Source organism: Stegostoma tigrinum, chromosome 19 (genome assembly GCF_030684315.1).
Source record: "Stegostoma tigrinum isolate sSteTig4 chromosome 19, sSteTig4.hap1, whole genome shotgun sequence".
Lineage (NCBI taxonomy): Eukaryota > Metazoa > Chordata > Chondrichthyes > Orectolobiformes > Stegostomatidae > Stegostoma > Stegostoma tigrinum.
This window is the reverse complement of record NC_081372.1, coordinates 59,941,369-59,961,994: the sequence shown is the minus strand read 5'-3', so window position 1 is coordinate 59,961,994 and position 20,626 is coordinate 59,941,369. Positions and strand designations below refer to the sequence as shown.

At 44.7% G+C, this 20,626-nt stretch overlaps 2 protein-coding genes across 2 annotated transcripts in view; both read right to left on the bottom strand.

Moving 5' to 3' along the window:
- The window catches only part of LOC125461318 (PRELI domain containing protein 3B-like), a 28,599-nt gene extending 22,538 nt beyond the window's left edge, over window positions 1–6,061 (bottom strand). The window contains exon 1 of the mRNA XM_059652884.1: window positions 5,928–6,061. Within this exon, the coding sequence (XP_059508867.1) occupies window positions 5,928–5,959 (32 nt within the window). The 5' untranslated portion in view covers window positions 5,960–6,061. The remainder of the gene's footprint in view (window positions 1–5,927) is intronic.
- A 2,888-nt stretch (window positions 6,062–8,949) lies between these two features.
- The window catches only part of ctsa (cathepsin A), a 56,622-nt gene continuing 44,945 nt past the window's right edge, over window positions 8,950–20,626 (bottom strand). The window contains exons 14-15 of the mRNA XM_048549721.2: window positions 14,783–14,884; window positions 8,950–11,545 (exon numbers count right to left, since the gene is read on the bottom strand). Coding sequence (XP_048405678.1) covers window positions 11,462–11,545; window positions 14,783–14,884 — 186 coding nt within the window. The 3' untranslated portion in view covers window positions 8,950–11,461. The remainder of the gene's footprint in view (window positions 11,546–14,782; window positions 14,885–20,626) is intronic.

The following is a 20,626-nucleotide window of genomic DNA, read 5'->3' as shown; positions in this document are numbered from 1 at the left end:
AAAGTTCACCACCACTCAATAACTTTTGGAATTTGCATAGATTAGCATGGAAATCTATGAGCAGTCAGCAATTCTACATTTTTTAAGGTGCAGAATTTAAGTCCCCCAGGCAGTAATCAATTGTTTGCGATCTCACTGAACTGAAGAGCACTTCATTTTTATATATTAGTAGTTCACTGTAAAAGCAAATCAGAAAGGTACAGCATTTTGTGGTGTAATTTGATTTTTAACTGCATACATAATGTGCATAATTACTGTATCGAGAAACAGTACGCTTGTAAAATGTAAATTTACAAACGCACATTTTTCAAAAGCTAATGATAAAGCTGCTTCTACTGTTCTCACATGCGTATGTCCCAATGCATTTTATTTGCAGGTTTGCTATCTGAAAAAAATACTACAATATGCTTCATTGTTTAAATTGTTTGATGACATTGCTTCTGCTGGACCCCTGGAGATGCCCTTTCACTTTGCATTAGAGTCAAACTCAAGTCAGAAAAGAGGAAATCCATGCCACAAAATTGTAAGACCTTTGTGAAGAACACTTTGAGGTTAGTGGTGAGCATTGTTGCTTCACTGCTGACCATGAATTCCTGGCAAGTGGCCCACTGTCTTTGACATATGCTGCAATCATCTCAAAGATCTTATAATATTTGATTTGGTATTGCTGGCTAAGGCTCCTAGCTAGGATATGGCAAGGTACAAATATGGATTTTTTTTTCCTGTCCTTCTTAATCCTGGGTTTCTGAAAGTGGGCTTTCATTTTTAAATACTTTTGGCATCACTGAAAAATCCACTGGAAATCCACTTCAGAAAAGTATTCTTGTAGCACTAAATGCTAACTAGGCACTATCTGAGAGAAAAATGGAGGCTTAGCTGGAGCCCAGCACGTCAGTACAAAAGAAAAAGCTGAACTATTTGCATCCACCAGCCAAAATTGTCAAGTAGATGATCCAACTTGACCTCTTCCTGAGATCCTCAGTAACAAAAGTGCCAGTCTTCAGCCATTTCAAATCACTCCATATGATATCAATGAACAGTTGAAGACATTAGATACTATAAAAACAAAGGACTCAGAGTTCATTCAGCAATAGTACTGATGGCATAAGTCCCAGGACTACTGATGCCTTTTGTCTAGGTGTTCCAGTATAGCCACAGCACTGACAGCTACCCAGCAATATTGAAAATTCCCTCGGTATGTCCAGGTAGCAGAACAATCCAACGGTAGTTGTTGGACGCCAGTCATTCCAGTTTCAAGAAATTAGTGCAGGAGGTCTTCAGAGTAGATGTATTGGCTAATCAACATGTTCAGAGATATTATTACACATCTCTAAAGCAGGTTGGATTTGAACCACAGGCCTCCCAGCTCAGAGGGAGGGATGCCACAACTGGACCACAAGAATCCACAGTTTCTCAGGATACTGTTCCAGTCCCAATAATGACCCACCATCCATCTGTAGGGCAGAACTGGGGATATTTCCTGGTGATCGCACAATGTTGAGCACCATTTGCTACATATATAGCAAAGACAGTCAGGGCTGGCATTCTATAAACCCTGGACAGATGGCAAGTAACACCCACTTTACAAGTGACAGGCATTGATCATCTCCAACCACAGAGAACCCAATGTTTACCCTTATCATTCAAGTGTCAATGTGATTACCTCTCATTCTTTAAAACTCTAGAGAATACAGGCTGGTTTTATTCAATCTCTCTTCATAGGACAGTCCTGTTACCTCTGATGAACTTTCATTGCACCCCCTGTATGGGAATACTATTTTCTGAGATAAGGAGACCAAAATTCCACATAATACTCCAGGTGCTGCCTAACCAAGCTCCGATCTTGCCATTACTGAATTCCCCATTATCAACATGCTGGGGACTTAAACGACACGTGTTTCATCCAAGGTTATAGCGTATTTTAAAGATAATGCGTTGAAGGGAGATGTTAATTAAGTAAAAACATGTAGAAAGCCTTTTATTCTTGCATTGTAAAAACTAGAAATTTACAAACTTGTGATCAGGAACAAACCTCACATATGACAATTAACCCAAAGTGAACTGAAGACTTTTACACAAAGCTGCTTCACAGACTTAAAACTGTTGGTTTAAAATCATCCTACAAAATGACAGAATAGTCCACTGAATGGATATTACTTTTATTATAGTATTGTACATTGTCTCATTTATTCTAACAGTATCAGATCCACTGGTTTTTACACAAACTGCCACACACACCACTGGAGTCAATAAATTAGAAGATCAAATTACAACTCCAAACTCTGCCATTTGTACACAAAGTAGCTGGGTTTGTTGCGACAACAACACCAAACTCTAACTTATTGTGGAGATGCATTAAGACCTTCACTGACTGTGAAATACAGTTAAAGCACACTGTGCTCGGGTTTATCAAGTGAGTTGTTAAGACTGCTTCAAACTGAAAATTATTTCCTTTTTTAAAAAAGTATTTGATCTGTCAAATTTTCCTCCCCTGGTATAGAACCTTGCTGGAGTATGATTCATAGGCACAGGGTTTCCTGAATGCTAACCATGTGTTGGCTGAATGAGAACATCAGCAAATTTTCAGTGGCTAGTATCTCCATGCAAAATAGTTCTCTCCTTGCAGCCAAAATCTTTGGCGAGCAATATCTGTTTATTTAACCAACTCCCAAAACCATGTCTACCATTGACGAGGCACAAGTGAGGAATGTGATGGAATACTCCCCAGTTGCCTGGATAGGTGCAGCTCTAACTCAAAATGTTCGAAATTATCCAGGACAAAGCAGCCTGCTTGCTCAGCGATCCATCTGTCACATTTGCCATTCACGCCCTTAATCACAGAGGCATAGTAGTAGCTGTGCACACCATTCACAAAATAATTGCCTCAATTCATCAAAACTTGTTCAAAAGCACTTCCAAACTTGTGACAACAAAATGTGAGGCTGGATGAACACAACAGGCCAAGCAGCATCTCAGGAGCACAAAAGCTGATGTTTCGGGCCTAGACCCTTCATCAGAGAGGGGGATGGGGGGAGGGTTCTGGAATAAATAGGGAGAGAGGGGGAGGCGGACCGAAGATGGAGAGAAAAGAAGACAGTGGAGAGAGTATAGGTGGGGAGGTAGGGAGGGGATAGGTCAGTCCAGGGAAGACGGACAGGTCAAGGAGGTGGGCTGAGGCTAGTAGGTAGATGGGTGTGCGGCTTGGGGTGGGAGGAAGGGATGGGTGAGAGGAAGAACAGATTAGGGAGGCAGAGACAGGTTGGACTGGTTTTGGGATGCAGTGGGTGGAGGGGAAGAGCTGGGCTGGTTGTGTGGTGCAGTCGGGGGAGGGGACGAACTGGGCTGGTTTGGGGATGCAGTTGGGGAAGGGGAGATTTTGAAACTGGTGAAGTCCACATTGATACCATTAGGCTGCAGGGTTCCCAGGCGGAATATGAGTTGCTGTTCCTGCAACCTTCGGGTGGCATCATTGTGGCACTGCAGGAGGCCCATGATGGACATGTCATCTAAAGAATGGGAGGGGGAGTGGAAATGGTTTGCGACTGGGAGGTGCAGTAGTTTGTTGCGAACTGAGCGGAGCTGTTCTGCAAAGCGGTCTCCAAGCCTCCGCTTGGTTTCCCCAATGTAGAGGAAGCCACACCGGGTACAGTGGATGCAGTATACCACGTTGGCAGATGTGCAGGTGAACCTCTGCTTAATGTGGAATGTCATCTTGGGGCCTGGGATGGGGGTGAGGGGGGAGGTGTGGGGGCAAGTGTAGCATTTCCTGCGGTTGCAGGGGAAGGTGCCGGGTGTGGTGGGGTTGGAGGGCAGTGTGGAGCGAACAAGGGAGTCACGGAGAGAGTGGTCTCTCCGGAAAGCAGACAGGGGTGGGGATGGAAAAATGTCTTGGGTGGTGGGGTCGGATTGTAGATGGCGGAAGTGTCGGAGGATGATGCGTTGTATCCGGAGGTTGGTGGGGTGGTGTGTGAGAACGAGGGGGATCCTCTTTGGGCGGTTGTGGCGGGGGCGGGCTGTGAGGGACATGTTGCGGGAAATACGGGAGACGCGGTCGAGGGTGTTCTCGATCACTGTGGGGGGAAAGTTGCGGTCCTGGAAGAACTTGGACATCTGGGATGTGCAGGAGTGGAATGTCTTATCGTGGGAGCAGATGCAGCGGAGGCGGAGGAATTGGGAATAGGGGATGGAATTTTTGCAGGAGGGTGGGTGAGAGGAGGTGTACTCTAGGTAGCTGTGGGAGTCGGTGGGCTTGAAATGGACATCAGTTACAAGCTGGTTGCCTGAGATGGAGACTGAGACACAACCGCCCAAAGAGGATCCCCCTCCCTAACCTGTTCTTCCTCTCACCCATCCCTTCCTCCCACCCCAAGCCGCACCCCCATCTACCTACTAACCTCATCCCACCTCCTTGACCTGTCCGTCTTCCCTGGGCTGACCTATCCCCTCCCTACCTCCCCACCTATACTCTCTCCACCTATCTTCTTTTCTCTCCATCTTCGGTCCGCCTCCCCCCTCTCCCTATTTATTCCAGAACCCTCACCCCATCCCCCTTTCTGATGAAGGGTCTAGGCCCGAAACGTCAGCTTTTGTGCTCCTGAGATGCTGCTTGGCCTGCTGTGTTCATCCAGCCTCACATTTTGTTGTCTTGGATTCTCCAGCATCTGCAGTTCCCATTATCTCCAAACTTGTGACTGCTACCAAAGAGGACAAGGGCAGCAGATAAGTTGGAACACCACCACCTACAAGTTCCTCTCCTCTCCAAACTACTGATCAGCCTCCAAATGTACTGAGATAACAAGGTATAGAGCTGAATGCGCACAGCAGGTCAAGCAGTATCAGAGGAGCAGGAAGGCTGATGTTTTGGGCCTAGACCCTTCTTCAGAAATGGGAAAGGGGAAGAGGGTTATGAAATAAATAGGAGAGAGGGGGAGGGTCTGGACAACTCTTCAAAAACACAACAGGCCAAGGAGCATCAGAGGAGCAGGAAAGCTGACGTTTCAGGTCTGGACCGACTGTGTTCATCCAACTCTACATCTTGTTATCTCAGATTCTCCAGCATCAGCAATTCCCACTATCTCCAAATGTACTGTTGTTCCTTCTGTGTCACTGGGTCAAAATCCTAGAACTCGCTCCCTAACAACACTGTGGGTGCATATACAGCAACTGGTTGAAGATGACAGCTGACCAGTTTCTCAAGGGCATTTAGAGTTGGGCAATAAATGCTGGTCTTGCATAATGCTTACATCACAATAAAGGAACAGTGACTTTGCGTTTGTCTCCCTCTAATGTTATCTGTGACCAAAGGGAAAACAAATTATCTATTAAGGTAATTCAGTCATGTCTTCTCTATGCACCATGTTGTTTTCAGAAATAATGCATCTCCAGGCATGTGACAAGTGAGAGAAGTGAAAACATGAGCTAGCTGTTAGAACTACCAGAGGTGATGGAAGTTAGGCTGGAGTGTGCCCATTTCCAGGGTAGTCCACAAATCCCCGCAGTCAGGAAGGCAGATGGGTCACAGGTTGGGCACAGTGCAAGCCTGACTCCACTGTGAATCCAAGGTCAGGAGGGGAAAGAGACATAAACAGAGAGTGGGGAGGTCGGCGTTTAGACAGGGACTTAGGGAGAGGTCGGAAATGGGGGTTAGATATCAGGAAGGGAAGGAGGAAACCGTCTGATGGAAGGGAGATGTCAGGGATGGAGGGGCAGGGGAAGGAGATGTCAGGCAAAGGGAGAGAGGGGAGTATGCTCGGCGCGGTCACCTTGACCGCAACCAGAATCCGCATGGCCGAGGGTGGCGGTGGGCCAGCCCCAGGCCGCTCCCTTTCTCTCCTTAGGAACCACATGATGGGACAGCAGTCGGGCGCGGCCCCACCCACCCGGGGCCGGCTGGAAATCAGGTCGCGGCCCGTGAGGCGGTCACTCACTTGAAGACATGCTCCGAGGTCCAGATCTTCATTTTGTCGCGGATCCTCCTCAGACCAGGAGCGGGCTTCACCTCAGCCTCCGCCAGGTCCCGCCGGCCGGCCCTTACGTCATCACGCAGATCGTGCGTCGACGCGCCCCCGACGTCAGAACGTCATTTCGCTGACGTCCGCGCGACCTTGGGCGTCACACCTGGCTTCGTCACTACGTCAGCACGCTGAGTCCCTGGCCGTTTGACCTATTGCAATTGCCCTCTGGGTGAGTGAGTCCATTTGTATGTCCCTGCCTGTGGCTTTCACAATTATGTACAATCTCAGCTTCCCCCGTCCTGAGGGCAACACCACCAGCCCTGTCTATTGTCTGAGAATGCTAGACAGCCTCTGTGTAGAGAAACAGAGTTCATATTTTGACCAGAGATAACAAGGTGTGGGGCTGGAGGAACACAGCAGGCCAAGCAGCATCAGAGGAGCACAAAAGCTGATGTTTCGGGCCTAGACCGTTCATCAGAAAATTCCGACCCTTTATTAAATGTCTGGTCTCTCCACACCATTCCAGGACACATCCCAGTCACTCCCCTCCGCACCCTCTCCAAGAATAGTCACATCTTTCCCATAATCGAACAACATTGGATGCAAAGTCACACAAGATTATCTACACTCCGTGAGCGAAAGTTTGGAGAGCTATTTACTTTGGGGGCAGGGTGGGAAATTCTTGTCAGAAGATATTTCAGATTTCGTGAGGAAAATCCAGGCTTAGTTAAGGCGTTTTCCACTTAAAGCATAGCAATAAGAGGGTCTAACTGGAGTAGTAAGGATATTGAGGTTGTGGTGTTGGGAGGGAGTTATGTGGACAGGGAGCGGTGAGGCGCTAGCAGTGCATCATGTGCTGCTCATGCTGTTTTGCACACAAGCTGTCCTGCTTTGGAGACTGGCATCTCAATTTTTTGGGTATGTCTGATGCTGCTCTTGGCATACACTGCTGTGTTTTTTTTTAATTGAACAAGGTAGACTTGATAGAGGGGGTATGCCAAGCCACGAGGTTACAGATTGTGTTGGGCTATTATTTTGCTGAAGACCCACAGCACCTTATGGATGTCTGGACTTGAGTTGTTAGATGCTCCAAGGGGCAGTGTGGACTTGTTGGGCTGAAGGGCCTGTTTCCATACTGTACAGAATCTAGTCTAATCTAATAATCTGTTTGAAGTCAATCCCATTTATCACATTGATAAAGCCACACAGCATGGTGACACATTTAGATTAAGATGATGTTTTGTCTCCCTAATGACCACCACACAGTTCGCCTTACTGATACTGTCCACAAGGCCATTGAAATAGGAATGGGGGGGGTAGACTGGTCAGCCATTCAGTAGGATCATGGCTGATCTGACATTCTCATATCCGCTTTCCTGCATTTTCTCAATAGCCCTGATTCCCCAGATTCAAAAATCTGTCTGTCAGAGCCTTAAATATACAAAAGGTCACTGTCCCCAAAGCTCTGTTGCAAGGAGTTCCAAAGTCTCTTGATCCTCAGAAGAAAGTCCTCCTCACCTCAGTATTACTGGTGCCCCTTTATTCTAACAGATGTGTCATTGGACAGATTAAGATCAAGGCTTCCCTGTAATAAAAACAAATTACTGGAGAAACTCAGCAGGTCTGGCAACATCTTTGGAGAGGGAGTAGTGCATTAAGTCCAGTAACCTCATTTAGAAAGGATTTCTGTTTTTGTTTCAGATTCCAAAATTCACAGTTCTTTATTTTAATTTTTTTTTCTGTCGTTGATTCCCTCCTCATCTGGTATAGACCCAATCTAGCAGCGATGTTCTTTAGGACTTGATCAGTAATACTGCTGCCAAGACACTTTTGGTGGTGGACATTGAAATTCCTCACCCAGAGTACATTCTCCAACCCAAAATGCTAGCTCAACGGCCAAAAGCAAGGTATGTATGCAACAACTGTACTCGTCCATGCTTGACCTGATGCTTTGACAGTTCAGGGGCTCCTTGATCAATGTTGAGGATAGCCAATGCCACTGCTTCCTACCTGTATACCAATGCGCCACTACCTCTGCTGGGTTTGTCCTGCTGGCGCGCGTGTGTGTGTGTGTGTGTGTGTGTGTGTGTGTGTGTGTGTGTGTGTGTGTGTGTGTGTGTGTGTGTGTGTGTGTGTGTGTGTGTATAGAACAGGTCATACCCAAAGATGGTGGTGTCGTCATCTGGGACATTGTTTGTAAGGTATGATTCCATCAGTATGACTGTGTGTCAGGCTCTTGCTTGACTAGACTGAGACAGCTGTCCCAAATTTTGGCACTAGCTCCCAGATATTTGTAAAGAGAGTTTTGCAGAGTTGACAGCACTGTGTTTGCCCTTGTTATTTCCTGTGCCTTAGTTGATGCCTGGTTGGTTTGTCCAGTTCTGTTTCATTTCTCACCAAATATTTGATACAGCAGAGTAGTTTACTCAGCCACTTCAGAGGATAATTCAGAGTCAACCACATCGCAGGTCTGGAGTAGAAGTCTTTACATTTGTTTGGAAGCACTGACAGGTCTTCAGTTTAATATCTCATAACCAATACTTCCAAAAGTAGAGCATTCTTAGCGCTGCATTAGGGAATCAGCCTCAAATTTGTAATCACGTTTCAATCTGTTACTTTAAGTAACCAGCAAAGCACAGCTGACAGATTGAGTCTGGGTAGTAAGAAACCAGTGGAAATCTTGGTGTAGTGGGAGTATCTTTGTCTGTCTGTAATGCCAGGTTTGAGTACCATGCCAGGACTTGGTGACTTAGTAAGCTGTAGTCACAGCATGACTGCGCAAGTTGATAATCAGCCTGTAAATCCTTCCAATGCCTGAAGGCAGGCAGTAACAGTGGGGGAGTCTACTGGTTGGTCTTTCTGCAGAAGGCAACTACAAACTACTCAGTAGTTTGCCCATAAGCATGTGCCAATCCAACAGAAGTCCATGAGACAACTTTCAGAAATGAGGAAAGAACTCAGCAAGAAACCAACAAAAGTTCTCAAAAACATTCCATTAAAATTTCTGCAAGTTTAATTTTATCAACACTAACATATCAAAAATGTACAGTAAATCAAACATTGTGGCCAGACTTCACCCAGAGAAAAGACAAAGCCACCTTATTTTAACAGGGCATGTCTACAGATACAATGTTAACCAACCCCCGGGCCAACCACCAGAAATAGCTTGATCCCTACTCTGTGCTCAATTCACAACAACAATTAAAGCTAACATTGAACAAATTTGTTCCCTCTTTATTCGTTGCCTAAAATCAACCAATCTCTCTACCATTGCGCAATCCAGAAATATATTCAACTTCCTTGAACCTTACACTGTCTACTTTGGTTACTTTTCCTGCTCACCAACCTGAAACCTGACTAGCCTTTGCAGGGAAGCCTGACTGTTCTCAATAGCTGAATGTTTGAACATTTATCCTGGGTTGTTCTTTGTACATAATTAGCCTGAATACAGAAGGGACCAGGCCAAATTGGCAACATTTATTACAGCAAAGAGTAATTCAAGTCTAAGAGCAAATTTTGGAGGAAAGTCTTCAGTGAAGACAGTGCTGGCTTCACCTTTCTATCTTCATTAATCAGCAAGCTGGCAGATGTGTGTGGAGCCTTAGGATCCTATTAATGGAGGAGCGATTTTTTTTTCCATACACAGAGCTATTCAGCCCTTCAAACTCATGTTGGTTCTTTGAATTCACTAAGTCCCATTCCCCCACTCTTCTCAAAACTCTGCATCGATTTGAATTATCAAACATCTATCCCAGTTTGTTTTAAAGTTATTATCGAACCTGCTTGCAAAAGAATATTCATTCGAAATAACTTGATAGTTATTCGGGTTAAAAGAGACTTTCCACCAAAAGCCCTTTACAATAGCAGGGAGAAGGTAGAAAGCTAATGGTCCAGAAACTGAGTGGGATTTTTGGGTGGTGAACTGTTAGCAATCATTGTCGTCATTGCCACTTTGAAACTGACAGCCTGGGGATTTAGCACAAGTGCAAATTAATGCAGAAATCCTGATGTTGTGGTCCGCCATTGACAGCTCTATCATGAGGCACATAATGGACCGAGAGCAAAACAAAGTTGCTGGAAAAGCTCAGCAGGTCTGGCAGCATCTGTGAATGAAAAAACAGAGTTAACGTTTCTGGAAAGGTTATGCTTTCCCAGTTCCGAGGGTCACCCGACCTGAAACGTTAACTGTTTATTCCCCTCACAGATGCTGCCAGACCTTTCTAGCAACTCTGTTTTCGTTCCTGATGTACAGCATCTGCAGTTCTTTTGGTTTTTATTACATAATGGGCCAAGTCCTATCTGCTAACCTGAGCCAGTGATCAATGAAATCAATTGAGTTGGTGAGAATTTCCAGTCCCATCACTGTTGAAAACTCCAAGTTAAACTTGACTCCAAGGTGTAACAGGGGTTTTCAAGAGTGATCAGAGTAGTAATTAATACTGAACAATTGATTTGGCTTTGAGCAAGTAATTTTATGACTGTGGAATATTGTTTAATACCTCCATAATGGTTAGTAACATTGTTTAAAATAATCTATTTTTAAAGTTTGTTCGTGATACGCCACGTCCTATCTCACTTTTGTTTGCATGCCTCAACTCAGTGATTGGATCATCAATTTTCATTTTCTGCCTGTGAGAATTCTTTAAAACAAAGCGCTGTTTAGATGGCTTAATGGTATCACTGTGGCTCAACCTCACATGTACAATCAATTGCTCATCAAAAACAGTTCTCACCCACAGATTGCTAGATCTGTCTAACAAGGTGCTTTGCTGTGAACAAGAAAGTCGAAGACAACAGCACAGTAGCACGAAGGGTGGACAGTTTAGGTGCTGTACGCAGGACACTTTCCCATGGTAAGAGAGATAACAAGGTGTAGAGCTGAGTGAACACAGCAGGCCAAGCAGCATCAGAGGAGCAGGAAGGCTGATGTTTCAGGTCTAGACCCTTCTTCAGAAAATCCATGTATCTGATTGCCCCAGATTTACAAGAGAAATCAATCACAGTAAATAACACGTGGCACAGCAGCAAAGGTTAGAAATGGCAAACCATACAATTTAAAGTTGCACACTCTCCCTAATGCTCAGCCTTAGAACATTTCATTTCTTATGTTGGACAATTATTTTTTGCTAGAAAGTTGCTGAATCATTTTAAAGATAGAAGAATTTCATTTGTGTTTCTAATGTCACCTGTAACATGCAAATAACTACAAAGAGGCTGGGCCTCAGGAGTGATTCTTAGGAGCGTGCCAATAATGAAAGGGAGTACTTAATATTTATAGATAGGTCTCAAACACAGAAAAGACTTGGTTTAAGAGTGTGTCAGGAGGCAATAACCCTTTCAGTTTGGAAGTGATGTTTCATGAATTGCTCACAGCTCTCCAACATCAACTCTCAATCCTGCAAAGTATTGCCTCAAAACAAACTTGAAACTCTTATTTAGGTGCACACTTGTCCAGCAACGTCACCTCAATCCGTGGATTTCTTGGTGCAGTTCATCTTGTGTCAGTCTCAGTATGGTTCGTTATGAAGGAAACGGCTGAAAAACGTAAATGCAGCCAGAGGTTTGTCTGTTGGCACCATGTGTCCTGCTCCCTGTCGATCAAAGATGGGACAAAATGAATGAAATACCCTGTTGCAATGCAATGCCCAATTATTCAAATCTATTTTCTTCTAAACTTCCTCATTTGCTACTGGAGTGACCAACTCAGTCTCCTGATGTGATCAAATAATCATTCTGTGCAATAACAGTGGAGGCACTGATTTCAATTCTGTGCAAAGGCATCGAGAGGTCAGTTTTTAATAAGCATGGTAAAGCATATGAACATACTTACAAAACAGAAGTAAAAATTAGCCATTTATAGCCTCTCAGTAAGGTCATGGCTGACTTGTTTGTGTTTTGAATTCCACATTTTCATGTACCACCTCAAGTTTTGATTCTCCTGCCTAAACAAGAAAGTATCTTCACCTTAAACATGATAGGTTAGCTCAGTTGGCTGGACAGCTGGTTTGCAATGCAGACTGATGCCAATAGTGCAGGTTCAATTCCCTCATCAGCTGAGGTTATCATGAAGAACCCACTTCTCCACCTCTCCCTTCACCTGAGGTGCGATCACCTTCAGGCTAAACCACGAGACGTCTCCCTCTGATGAGAGGGCAGCCCTAAGATCTAGTAACACTGGCAACTTTATTCAAAAGACCCCCGCTCCATTGCCTTCTGGGGCAGAAAGTTCCAAATATGCACACAACTAAAAAAAAAATGCTCATCTCAGTCCTAAAAGAGTGACCTGTAATTTTTAAAGAGTGCCACCCAGTTCTGGACTCACCTCCAAGAGGAAACATTCTTTCTAAGTCTAGCTTGTCAAGATCAGGATCTTGTATACTTTGATTGAATCATCTTTCACTCTTCTGAATTCCAGTGGAGATAAGCCTGGTCTTTCCAACGTTACCTCAACCTGTTCAATCCAGGTGTCAATCTAGTAAAGTTCCTCTGATCTGTTTCCAACACACTTACATCCTTCTTTTAAATAAAGACACTAAAATTGCACATCATTTCAGAAATGACACAAGAAACTGTAAAACTAAAGCATTCTTATTTGCATGTTCAATCCCCCCTGTAAAAAGGGCAGTACCCAATTAGCCTCAATTACTTGCAGTACTTGCCTACTGTCATGTATTAGAACACCTCAAACCCATTGCAGAATTCTACAGTTGTTCTCCAAAGTGACAAATTTCACATTTTTTCATTATATTCCACCTAGAAGACTGTTTTTTAAATTTGATGCTCACTTAATCAACATGTCTGTTTGCATTTTTCTGATGTCCTTTTCACAATGTACTTTTCTATTTATCTTGGTGTCATTCATAAATTTAGTTACAATGCTTTTGCTCCCCTCTAACTCATTAAAAATGTTGCAAAAAAGTGAAGGAGTAAGCACTGACTTGTCCAATCCTGCCAATCAAAGAAACACAGTTTAAGTAATACAGTTTTCTGCCAGCAAATCATATATCCATGCCAGTCTGTTATACCCTGCATCACTCGCTCCTGCTTCACATGATAATGTTCAAAATGACATCCTGACAAATACTCAGACTGTGAAGGACTAGATCCATCTGCTTAGGCCGACCCCATTAGCCACACGCCAGCTGAAAGTGGTCTTCAACTTCACTGTTTGGAGGCAGATATAAATACTGGACAAACAGGTCAGGCAGCATCTATGGAGAAAGTTGCATTGATATTTGCTGCAATGGCCCATTTCATCAAAATAGGAAAACAAATTAGATTGAGAGGTGAGAGTTAACACAGGCAAGGGAAAGAGGAAGAGGAGAAAGGAAGGTGTGTGAAAGGTAGAAGCTAGGATTAAATGTCAACAGGAATTACGACTAAAAACTAAATGAAAACAAATAATGAAGTAAAACATCAAAAGATGCCATGAACTATAAGAAAAGCCACAATGCTGACAGGGAGGAAGTTCCAGTATTTTGACCTAGAGACTGTGAAGGAACAATATATTTCGAAGTTTAGATACTGAATAGTTTGGAGGGGAACGTGCAACCGGTGGTGTTCCCATGTATCTGCTGTCCTTGTCCTAGAGGGTCCAGGTTTGGAAGTCAATGATAGTGTGTCTGGAAAAAACCCATTTCACGTGACAGTGGTGCCACATAACGTAATGGAGGATATTCTTAATATGAAGGCATGACTGAGAGGTGGTCATTCTACTGACATTGTCATCGGACTTATCAACAACAGATAGATTGGCGAGGATGAATCAAGTAGGCCATTCATAGTTTTCCCAGGCCGCCAAGAATCTAGTTGGACAGAGATAGTCTGACTGAAACACACTTGGTGGTGAACACTGGGTGCGTTCTGTTCAGCATCTAGGAGTATAGATACATCAGTTTGGTAAGGACAGTAAGTGATAACTAGCAGATTACTTGTGCTGGAGCTGACTCCATCATGGGATCCAAAGGCAATGTTGAGGACAAATTCCCCTGACTGTATGCATTGTACCACCACCTCTGCTGAGTGGACCTGCTCGTAAGACAGGACATACCCAGCGATAATAAAGTGAGAGGCTGGATGAACACAGCAGGCCCGGCAGCATCTCAGGAGCACAAAAGCTGACGTTTCGGGCCTAGACCCTTCATCAGAGAGATGAAAGGTCTAGGCCCAAAACGTCAGCTTTTATGCTCCTGAGATGCTGCTGGGCCTGCTGTGTTCATCCAGCCTCACATTTTATTATCTTGGATTCTCCAGCATCTGAAGTTCCCAATATCACTCACACATACCCAGGGATGTTGATGGTGACATGTTTGGCATTGGGGTGAAAGTGGGAGTCCACAGGTATAGCCACAATGCGCTGTGCTTGACTGGCTTAAATGACTGCCGTTGTGGAATGAAGCAGAGGCTACAATCTGAAATAGTGAACTCAATTTAAATCCCAAAGAACGTAAACTATCCCCAAAAGATGAAATTCTGTCCCTCAGATAATTGAATTTTTCTTTCCCTCCCCCAATCTGTTAGCTATGAACTGTTAAATCTCAAAGTTCTTGCAGTTGTTTTGCAAAGACATGGATTATAAAAATTTCCAGTTTTCTCTGTCCACAGACACTGCCATACCTGTTGAACATTTCCAGCATTTCCTGCTCTTATCTAATACTGGGACCATAGGAAACAGCAGGAGGCGGCAGTCATTTGGCTCCTCAAGCCCAGTCTATCATTCAGTCAGTTTGTGCTGGACCACATACCTCAATGTCATTTTCCTGCACAACCCCCATATATCTCAGTAACTTTAATATCCAGAAGTATTATTTACAACTAGGTGGCCATACCTTTATTGTCAAGAAAGTGAGGTTGCCAAACTCTTTGACAAATCCGCCCACCTGTTCACCATTCCTATCATTATACAGCCAGGTCCGACGGTTCACCGTCACCTAAGGGGAAAACAAAACAGGTTGACACAGACAGCAAGTTTCCATTACAGGAGACCCAGGTCTGACAATGCATTGAACAAAGAGCAAAGAAAATTACAGCACAGGAACAGGCCCTTCGGCCCTCCAAGCCTGTGCCGATTGAGATCCTCTGTCTAAGCCTGTCATCTATTTTCTAAGGGTCTGTATCCCTTTGCTCCCTGCCCATCCATGTACTTGTCCAGATACATCTTAAAAGACACTAACGTGTCTGCGTCTACCACCTCCGCTGGCCACGCGTTCCAGGCACCCACCACCCTCCACGTAAAGACCTTTCCACGCATATCTCCTTTAAACTTTCCTCCTCTCATTTTGAACTCATGCCCCTAGTAATTGAGTCCCCCACTCTGGGAAAGAGCTTCTTGCTATCCAAATTGTCGAAACCCCCCATGATTTTGTAGACCTCAAATCAGGAACCCCCTCAATCTCCGTCTTTCTAATGAAAATAATCCTAATCTACTCAACCTTTCTTCATAGCTAGCACCCTCCATACCAGGCAACATCCTCGTGAACCTCCGCTGCACCCTCTCCGAAGCATCCACATCCTTTTGGTAATGTGGCAAACAGAACTGTACACAGTACTCCACATGGGGCTGAAACAAAGTCTTATACAAGTGTAACATGACCTGCCAACTCTTGTACTCAATACCCTGTCCGTTGAAGGAAAGCATGCCGTATATGCCTTCTTGACCACCCTATTGACCTGCGTTGCCACCTTCAGAGAACAGTGGACCTGAACACCCAGGTCTCTGTACATCAATTTACCCCAGGACTTTTCCATTTACTGTATAGTTCACTCTTCCAAAATGCATCACCTTGCATTTGCCTGGATTGAACTCCATCTGTCATTTATCTGCCCAACTCTCCAATCTATCTATATTCTGCTGTAATCTCTGACAGGCCCCTTCACTATCAGCTACTCCACCAATTGTAGTGTCAGCTGCAAACTTGCTAAATCAGACCACCTCTCCCTTCCTCCAAATCTGTTACGTATATCACAAACAACAGTGGTCCCAGCACAGATCCCTATGGAACACCACTGGTCACAGGTCTCCAATTTGAGAAACCCCCTTCCACTACTACCAAGTCTCCTGTTGCCTAGCCAGTTTTTTAAAATCCATCTAGCTAGCACACCTTGGACCCCATGTGACTTCACTTTCTCCATCAGCCTGCCATGGGGAACCTTATCAAATGCCTTACTGAAGTCCATGTATATGACATCTACCGCCTTTCCCTCAATCAACCAACTTTGTCACGTCCTCAAAGAATTCTATTAAGTTGGTAGGACATGACCTTCCCTGCACAAAACCATTTTGCCTATCACTAATAAGCCCATTTTCTTCCAAATGTAAATAGATCCTATCTCTCAGTATCTTCTCCAGCAGCTTCCCTACCACTGACATCAGGCTTACCAGTCAATAATTACTTGGATTATCCTTGCTACCCTTCTCAAACAAGGGGACAACATTAGCAAGTCTCCAGTCCTCCGGGACCTCACCCATGTTTAAAGATGCTGGAAAGATATCAGTTAAAGCCCTGGCTATTTCCTCACTAACCTGGGATAGATCCCATCCGGACCTGGGGACTTGTCCACCTGGATGCCTTTTAGGATACCCAACACTTCCTCCCTCCTTATACCGACTTGACCTAGAGCAAGCAAACATCTATCCCTAACTTCAACATGTGTCACGTCCCTCTCCTTGGTGAATACCGATGCAAAGTACTCTTTCAGAATGTCACCCATTTTCTGACTCTACGCATAAACTTCTTTAAGTGGGCCAATCCTTTCTCTAGTTACCCTCATGCCCTTTATATATGAGAAAAGGCTTTGGGATTTTCCTTAACCATGTTTGCTAACAACATCTCATGTCCCCTCTTAATTCCTCGTTTCAGATTCCCCCTACATTCCCAGTACTCTCCCAAAGCTTCATCTGTCTTCAGTCGCCTAGACCTTATGTATGCTTCCCTTTTCCTCTTAGGGAGTCTCACAATTTCACCCGTCATCCATGGTTCCCTAATCTTGCCATTTCTATCCCTCATTTTCACAGGAACATGTCTCTCCTGTACGCTAATCAACCTCTCTAAAAGCCTCCCACGTTATCAAATGTGGATTTACCTTCAAACAGTTTCTGCCAATCTACATTCCCCAGATCCTGCCAAATTTTGGTATAGTTGGCCTTCCCCCAGTTTAGAACTCTTCCACTAGAACAATCTTTGTGAACAAGGTCAGAAGGTAGAGTAGTTTTTTTTAACATTATTCATTCATGGGATGAGGGCATCACTGACTACTCTGGCATCTTTAACCCATCCAGAGGGCAGTTAAGAGTCCACCACATTGCTGTGGATCTGGAGTCATATGTAGGCCAGCCCAAGTGAGGATGGCAGTTTCTTTCGCTAAAGGACATTAGTGAACCAGTTGGGCTTTTCATGCCGATCAACATGAATTTATGGTATTCAATAGACTTTTAATTCCAGCATCCCCTGGAATTCAGATCCACACCCTCAGTACATAACAAGATCTCAGAATTAACAGTCCAGTAATAATACTACTAGGTGATTGCCCTCCCATACCCAGTCTTAAGCATAAAGTTTGCTTTGCCCAGATTCTAGAGAGATTCCAAAACCTGCAGCTCCTGCACCGCCTCAGGGGACTCCTCCATCTGCAAAAAGACAGAGATAGCAAGAACTGCCAATGCTGGGGTCAGAGACAACACAGTGCAGAGATGGAGGAACACAGCAGGCCAGGCAGCAGAGGAGCAGGAAATAGTGATCAGAGATAACGGGAACTGCAGATGCTGGAGAAACGGAGATAACAAAGTGTGGAGCTGGATGAACACAGCAGGCCAAGCAGCATCTTAGGAGCAGAAAAGCAGGAAAATTGACATTTCGGGTTGGGACCCTTCTTCAGAAATGGGGAGGGGGCAGGGAGCTGGGAAATAAAGAGAAAGGAGGGTGGGGCTAGGGAAGTTAGGTCGGATGGTGTCAGCAGTGATCAAAAAGGCCCTCTTGCATTTCCTGTACTTCTGCCTTCAGACGTGCCCCCCCCCCCCAAAATAAAGACAGAATCCCCCTTGTCCTCACATATCATCCCATCAACCTCTGCATCCAGCATTTCATTCTTCGCCACTTCTGCCACCCACAATCTGACTCCATAACCAAAGAGATATTTCCCTCCCCTATCTGCTTTTCATTGAGACTGTTCTCTCCATGACTCCCTTGTCCATTTCACATTTCCCACTAGCCCCATCATCCCTGGCACCTTTCCCTGCAACCACAACTGCTACACCTGCCCCTGTACTGCCCCCCCCCCCCCTCCATTCAAGGCCTAAAACAAACCTTTCACATCAGACAGGCGTTCACCTGTACATCCATCAACTTGGTCGACTGTATCCACTGCTCCCGATGTGCCCGCCTCTATATCGGCGAGTACTAGCGTGGACTCAGACCGTTTTGTAGAGCATCTGCACTCGGTACATGACAGACGACAACATATTCCAGGTGTCAACCATTTTAGCTCCCTCTCCCACTTCCTGGGTGACATGTCCATTCTGGGCCTCCTCCAGTGTCATAATGACACCACTTGCAAACTGGAGGAGCAGCACCTCATATTCTGCATTGGGAGCCTGCAGCCTGATGGCCTAAACACAGAATTCACCAATTTTGAAATCCCTCCATCCCCCAGCCTCATCCCACGTCCAACCCTCCCTCTCATTCCCATCTCCTTAACCTGAGACCACCTGTCCATCGTCTCTCCCACCTATCTGTCCCACTGACGAATCCCCACTACTCCCTACTCCATTCACCTATCACTATCCCACCACTCCTCTATTTATTTCTGAGCTCCCTTCCCATTTCTGAAGAAGGGTCCCAACCCAAAACATCAACTTTTCTGCTCCTCTGATGCTGCCTGGCCGGCTGTGCTCCTCTGGCTCCACACTGCATTGTGTCAAAAGACTGAAAGCTCATGATTACTGATAGACAACTGGCAAAATTTCAGTTCCCTTGGTGGTATTATTGCTGGACTGTTAATTCAGAGACCCAGGCAACATTCTGGGGACCTGGGTTTGAATCCCACCGTGGCAGATGGTGGGATTTTAATTCAATAAAATATCTGGAATTAAGAATCTAATGATGACCCTGAATCCATTACTGGAAAAACCCACCTGGTTCGCTAATGTCCTTGCAGGAAACTGCAATCCTTACCTGGTCTGGGCTACATGCGATTCCAGACCCACAGCAGTGTGGTTGACTCTTAACAGCCCTCTGGGCAATTAGGGATGGGCAATAAATGCTGCCTAGCTAGCGACATCCTCATCCTGTGAATGAATAAAAGAAAACAAAAACAAGATGGCTCAAAGTCTGAATAAACTTTGTTAAATAAAGTATTTGCAATAAAAGCGATAACATTAGGTTGTAAACTTGCTCACCAAGCCAGTGTGTTTGGTTGCAAGACGTTTCGTCACCCTGCGAGTGAGAATTGGTCATGTCTCCTGGTGGTTAGTTGGTGTTAGTGTATCTTGATTGCCAGTTTTCTTCCAGTTTGTCTTATGTAATATTTTTCATGGACCTTGCATGATATTTTGTATATTACATTAGTTTTACTGGTTGTGGGTATGGGATCCTTTACATTCATCAGTAGTTGTCAGAGGGTGATTGATTGATTGATTGTGGATTACCCTGATGTCTTGGGGTCAACTCTGAGATGTCTCTGATGTACGGTAAGGTGACTAATGTGTCTGGCCTTGCTGTGGTCCATCACAGACATAACGGTGGAATGTGCTCTTTGGCAATCCATTCCTTTCGAAACTCTGTATAAGTACTCCTGTTCTGCTTTGCACAATTCCGGGTTGCTGCAGTGTTATGGCCCCCTTGAATAATGTCTCAATGTAGCTCTATTTATGGGTGTTGGGGTGGTTGCTGGAGTAATTAAGTATCTCGTCCATATACTTCAATTCTCACTGGTTTCAATACACACAAAGAAGGACACAAATTCGACTGGGACAACAGACCCACAATAGCATGAGCCAAACAGAGACATGCCAGGGAATTTCTGGAGGCCTGGCATTCCAACCAGAACTCCATCAACATGGACCCGATATACAAACCACTAAAAAAAGAAGAACTGGAAGTAATGCCAACCACTCCAGCAAACGCAGGCATGTAAATAACAAGCAGGACAGAACACCAACGCTTCACCAGAGGCACACTGATGAAGTTACGTAATATGGCGAGAAAACACCTGCAACCAAACAACGGCTCAGTGAGCATCCACAAGCTAAGCTACAAATCTTTGCAAAAAATTTAAGCAATAACATTCTTCGTAGATAGTAGGAACTGCAGATACTGGAGAATCTGAGATAACAAGGTGAAGAGCTGGATGAACACAGGCCAAGCAGCAGAGGAGCAGGAAGGCTGAAGTTTCAGGCCTAGACCCTTCTTCAGAAATGAGGTCTAGGCCTGAAATATCAGCCTTCCTGCTCCTCTGCTGCTTGGCCTGCTGTGTTCATCCAGCTCTACGCCTTGTTATCTCAGATTCAAGTTGCCAAGTCCAAAGAGTAGGTAGTATGAATTCATGTGCTGAACAGATATTGCTCATAATCAGTGAATCCCAATTTAATATTGAGGATAGTTCATAAGAATTTTTGTTTCAATAAGTTGAAAACCCAATACTGCTCTCTTTCAGACTCTCTTTCTCTAGCCATATTG